The sequence below is a fragment of the Arachis ipaensis genome, chromosome B04 (genome assembly GCF_000816755.2).
Source record: "Arachis ipaensis cultivar K30076 chromosome B04, Araip1.1, whole genome shotgun sequence".
In the NCBI taxonomy this organism is placed as follows: domain Eukaryota; kingdom Viridiplantae; phylum Streptophyta; class Magnoliopsida; order Fabales; family Fabaceae; genus Arachis; species Arachis ipaensis.
In genome coordinates, this window is record NC_029788.2 from 127,763,939 (window position 1) to 127,770,131 (window position 6,193).

The following is a 6,193-nucleotide window of genomic DNA, read 5'->3' on the forward strand; positions in this document are numbered from 1 at the left end:
AGCTAAAAATAGTTGCTTCTTGTAAACGTTGGTTTTGGTAGCAAAATCACTTCTGCGTTTATGAAAAAAAAAATTTGCCAAACCAAAAGTTGAAGCTTTCAAGAAGTCTAAACGTGCTTCTTCTCTTCCAACGAGTTTCCCAAACACACCCTCAAGGTTTTTACCAATTTTTATATCTATAAACAAAATTTATTTCAAGAAGTCTAAACGTGCTTCTTCTCTTTCAAGAAGTCATTGAGTTTTTACCAATTTTTATATCTATAAACAAAATTTATTTAAAAAGAAGAAACTTAAAATAATATACACCGTATTAGGAAGTTTAATACATGAGAAACCTGCTTGTGGGATTTGATTTAAATGTAGCATAAATTAACTCCAACATTATTACTTTGTCCCTATAATATTATTTTTATTTTATTTTTTAATTTAATTTTATTTTTAATTTAATTTTATTTTTTGAAAATTTAAATATAATTGCGTCACATAAAAATAAATGCATGTACATAAGATTTCACCTTATAATCCAATGGATCCCACATGTTATTATTGCATTGTATCAAGACAACAATGATTGATCCAATGACACTAACTTACGTTGAACTGGGGACATCATTGGTTCTTCTTAGAAACTATTTAAGCAAATAAATAAAGAAAGAAACAATAACCTCCACCCAACTTAGAATTATAGAAGATGCAAGAACAAGAAGCATCTTGTGTAGTGGCTATGATGCCAAGTCCTGGCATGGGACACTTCATCCCAATGCTAGAATTAGCCAAGAGACTCATCCGCCACAATAATCTAACTGTCACCATCATCATCCCCTCCAGCAACCCTCCCTCCACCGTACAAACCACCCTCCTCCGCTCCCTCCCCACTTCCATCTCACACACCTTCCTCCCCTCAGTCTCCCTCTCTGACCTCCCTTCAATCACCAACCCAGAGCTTGGTGTCGCTCTCACCGTCCTCCGCTCCCTCCCCTCCTTCCGCCGCACCCTCCTCTCCCTCTCCTCCACCCACCACCGTCTTGCCGCCTTCATCATCGACTCCTTTGGCTTAGATGCGATTGATATCGCCTCCGAGCTTCACATCCCTTCTTACATTTACTTCACCTCCTCCGCGATGGTTTTGTCCTTACTTTTACACCTTCCTTACTTGGACCAAACGGTCCAGGGCAACTTAAAGGATCTCACTGAACCGGTTCAGATTCCCGGATGCGTACCAGTTCATGGAAAAGATTTGTTAGTGCCGATTCAGGAGAGAAATAATGAAGCCTACAATTACATTCTTCACCTATCGAACCGGTTCAAGATGACACAAGGAATCATCAGTAACAGCTTTTCAGAACTTGAACCGAAAACCTTTAAGGAACTGCAAAAGGGTGAACCAGACATGATTCCGGTTTACTCAGTTGGACCGATGGTGAACGTAGACCAAACTAATGGGACTGCCAACAAATATTTAACATGGTTGGATGAGCAGCCACGTGGCAGTGTTTTATTTGTATGTTTTGGTAGCTGGGAAACCATATCTAGTGCTCAAACTCATGAGCTTGCTATTGGACTAGAGAATAGTAAGCAAAGATTTTTGTGGGTTGTCAAACGTCCTGACAACTTAGGAAATAGTACCTTTTTCAATGATATTAATGCGCAAGCCAACCATCTTGATTTCTTGCCTGAAGGGTTTGTAGAGAGGACTAGAGGAATGGGCCTTGTAGTGCCATTTTGGGCTCCACAGGCCCAAATATTGGCCCATAAATCTATTGGGGGATTCTTGACTCATTGTGGTTGGAATTCTATACTCGAGAGTATAGCTAATGGAGTACCGATGATCGCATTGCCACTTTGTGCGGAGCAAAAGATGAATGCGGTTTTGATTACTGAAGATTTCAAGGTGGCAACAAGACTAAAAATCGGTGAGAATGGGTTGGTGGAAAATGAAGAAATAACTATGGTTGTGGAGAAGTTGATGGAAGGTGAGGAAGGGAAGAAGCTTAGTTACCGAGTGAAGGAACTCAAGGATGCAGCTTCCAAAGCCCTAGGAGAAAATGGATCCTCCACAAAGCAACTTTCTGAGCTGGTTTTTATGTGGAAAACTCCATAGATATCACATTATATCTATTGATGTTGATTTAATAATTTTCCCATTTTTTTTCTCTTTGTACAATTAATTATTTCAAGTCTATATATTGCCAACTTTGGTACCATCTTTTTTTGGATTTAAACATCCCAGCTGCATGACTAAAGGTTGGCAAACAGGACAAAACCTGTTGGGTCGACTCGCTTAACTCATAAAAAGAAAATGGAAGAGACTAGAAATTTGAGACCATTATAATAAAAAAAAACTCGCATAACGAGTACCATCTAATTCATGGGTTTTGGCAGGACGGAAACGGGTTTGTCTGGCAGACTCTTGATTTTAAAATGATAATTGAATTTAAAACATTATTTTTGTGCTTGTATTTAGAATTTTGTTCATTTTACTTTTAAGTTATAATTTTGAATATGTTTGATTGATTAAAGATTTGAATAATGTTTAGTTATATATTTTAGACAATGTTTTGCTTTGGACAATGTTGATTTTATTATTTTGTTTTAAAAAACTTGGTTGATAATGATGTTTATTATATATTTAGAATTATAAAAATTTAATATTTATGAATTTAAAAATTATATTTTTTATGTTTTTAGATTATTTAATAATTTTTTTGAATTAAAAAAATTACGAATTTAGTCCGCCAACATGCCAATCCGCTATTAAGCAGAATAGGGTAGAAATTTAGAAGCGCCTCAATAAGCAGGCCTACCCGTTAAATGGTGGGCTTTTAACGGAGTGGACCAAAACAGAACGGAAATATCTACTTGTCATCCTGTGCTGTACACGGCTCCACACTTTTGTAAAATTAGAAAGGAAAATTTTAATTTATATACAAGTTATTTTATTGTATATAAATCTAATAAAATTTTTCTTTAAAGAAAGTTTATGATACTAATTAATTTTTCATATAATATCACTGCAAGAAATAAGAATTTAGCTATAGTTAAAATCGTGGCTAAAGTATGCAAATACTGTAGCTAATAAAAATACTTCTTTCACTTAAAATTAAGACTTTAATAATAGAGAAAATGAATTAGCATTAAATGGGTAAGTTCACAATTTATCTAATAGTATATAAAATTTAATTAGTTCTTGAAAAGACACCAACTTTTTTAGTAAGACTGTTCGGTTATTTGGGTAAATGGCGGTTTGAGTGGAATTGGGTCTGGAGCAACTGATTGTGAGGAGGACTCTGGACTTAAGCGCAAACTCTATGAGGAGAAGGGTTGTTTGAGTCGTCAGTGAGTTAGCGGGTGGGCTACCTGCAAGGACATTTTGATGCTAAAATTAATTTCCATACAATGTGGTGGTTAATTAGAGTAAAAGGTGACATACCTTTAAGATGACGTATCTTTGAGGAGGAGTAAGTCCCTCTCCATTTATATTCTGTGCTCGAATAGACCCTTTCTCTTAAACCTTTCCATTTAGAAGCTTCTGCTAGTTATTCAGGTCTTAAGTAAATTATGAGATAGCACGCAGATCACTTCTAGACATGGATTGAATGCCAATGAGTCGAAGATCCGTAAGTGGACTCATAGCCCTTATTGGGCCGGGCGGAACTGACACACAACACTGAAGTTTACTAATTTTTAAAGGTTTAATACTTCAATTTACTGTGAGAGAGTGAACCAATAAAATGAGAAAATGAAGATATTCTTATATATGATATGATGGTAGAAAAATCTTACTTCTTAGACTAATCGGTTATTCTGGTGAGAACATGTAAATAAAAATTTAAAACTTGTATGTTATTTAAAAAATAAAAAAATATTTTTTTATTTTTAAAAATTGAATAAATGATAATATTTAAAAAAAAATACCTAATTGTAATTATAATAGTGATTGTTATTGACATGTGACACAATTTTATGTTGGCGTGACAGATCTAACAACCCTTATTTTTTCATCTGTTAAGTATAATTATTTTTAGCTGATTCTAATATTTTAGCATAGAAAACATTTTAAATGCACTGGGAGTACCGGTATTCAAGTTGTTTTAACTGTTGATTTGAATTATAAAAAATATATATAATATATATTAATTAAAATCAACTGTTAAAATAATTGGAGCACCGGTGCTCCCCGGTGCACTTGAAATGTTTCCTTTAGCATAAATGGTACTCAATTTTGTCGCTTTTTAATTTGAATATGGAAGCAAAGGAAGTGTTGGACTCACGTATGGAGAGGAGGGGTGCTTCATCTCGTTGTGGGATCAGAGGAAGCAGAACTCGGACCCTGTAAGTTGTGTCTCTCAAAACGTAAAAAAATTTACCCAGAACAAAAAAAAAGGAGATTTTAAATTCCATTAGCTACAAATCGGACCATACGATTTGTGAAGCAAAATTTCATAACCAAAGAAATCACATGGTTCGAGTTGTTCTTCCTTTGGCTCAGAAAAAACTGTCCCATATTTTTGTCTTATACGCTATAATTCTATATTTAGGCAGATCACACCCAAATCTTCCATATCCATAAATTTGAGCCCAATTTTGTTGCTTATATTCACTGAATTAATTAACATCAGTTATCATTCATTTCTTTGGTTGGTAGAGGAAATAAATTTTACAGGTGAGCAAATAATTATTTTTAACTATTAAAAATTTAGACATTGATAAAATTGATCATATAAAATTTAAACTAATATTATACCATAAAAAAATAAATTATGGTTGACAAAAAATTTAATAATTAAATTTTGATTGATTTTAAAAAAAAAAAAAACAGATTAAATTTTTAAATTACTTTTCTTTTATCATCAGCTTTAACTTTTTAAAATCCTATTTTTTTCTCTTTGACAAAATCTAAAAAATCAAAACTCATCCCCATTAACTAAGAATTACTATCTCTTTTACTATTCTTATTCATCTAAACCTAACCTTAGTCTTAAATTGTCAAAACACAATACAACACAACACAAAAATTAATTAATCAATTGCTTTTTCAAATATTTCGAATTGGCAAGTATGAATATTAATCGTGATTACAAGAGAAATAGAAACAAAATAGAAGAACTGATAAAATGTTAATAGAATAAAGTATCTTTTTTTCCCGAACGTTTGGGGTAAGTCATATTTGTGTCCCTAACGTTTAAATCGTCCTATTTGTATTCTTAACGTTTATAAAAGTGATTCAATGTTATCCTACTATCAATTATACTAACAAACCAGATTATATTTTTCAATTATTCTCACTTGGATGTATTCAATTCATTCTCAATTAAGTCTCATTTGGATGTGTTCGATTTTAATATTATACTCATTATTTGTGTTTAGATTCAATTATGTCCCTAGAAAAGTGAATTATGTAAATGTTGTAGAAATTAGTTTCAACATTTGATGAGCTATTTTTTTGAGTAGATCATCGATTTTATCCCAAACATTTGTATTCTAACTTCAAGAAGAGATTTTTAAAACTCAAACTAAAGCACTCATGATGTATAATTGACGGCAGGATAACATTGAATCACTTTTATAAACGTTAGGGATACAAATAGAACGATTTAAACGTTAGGTACATAAATAGAATTTACCCCAAACGTTGGGGAAAAAAACGATACTTTACTCATGTTAATAACTAACTATTAATTAATTAATTAGTTAATTACTTGGATCAATGTTGGTGCTAAAGAGCTCCTTCAAATACATCTTTCTATCATATTATTAGGAGCGATGGCATCAAAATGCTTGACAATTATCTTCTAAAAATTTTCTTTAATTTTGTTCCATCCTCACCGTCATTACAGCTTTAACGTTGTACACAGAGACAGTGGTGAAATCTTATAACCAAATCATCACTAACACTACAAAAAAAAAAATCTTGCGGTCTTTGTAAACCTCACATAACTTATGTTTAATTTTCTTTTTATTTTTCTATAAATTGAAATACTGGTTTTGAATTTGAATTTGATGAAGAAGAGACAAGTCATAGCGAAGATCGCTATATCAATGAACAATCCACACTTTCGTTTATAAGTGCTATCTTCTTCTGCGAAGATGGATGTGGTAGCAAAGTTGGTAGAAGTAATTATGTGAGGTTCTGTTGGTAGATTAGCGATTTTTTTTTTAATCTGATTAGGAAAAGATAGAATTTTAAGTTGAT

General features: G+C 32.6%; 1 protein-coding gene across 1 annotated transcript; it reads left to right on the plus strand.

Moving 5' to 3' along the window:
- Window positions 517-2,216, plus strand: LOC107635339 (UDP-glycosyltransferase 72B1-like). Its single transcript, XM_016338801.2, has one exon. It carries the CDS (start codon window positions 692-694, stop codon window positions 2,099-2,101), a length of 1,410 nt encoding a protein of 469 aa, XP_016194287.1. The 5' UTR covers window positions 517-691; the 3' UTR covers window positions 2,102-2,216.

Bases quoted from the DNA above. Each gene is read 5' to 3' on its own strand.
- LOC107635339 (XM_016338801.2), top strand. From the start codon at position 692: ATGCAAGAACAAGAAGCATCTTGTGTAGTGGCTATGATGCCAAGTCCT.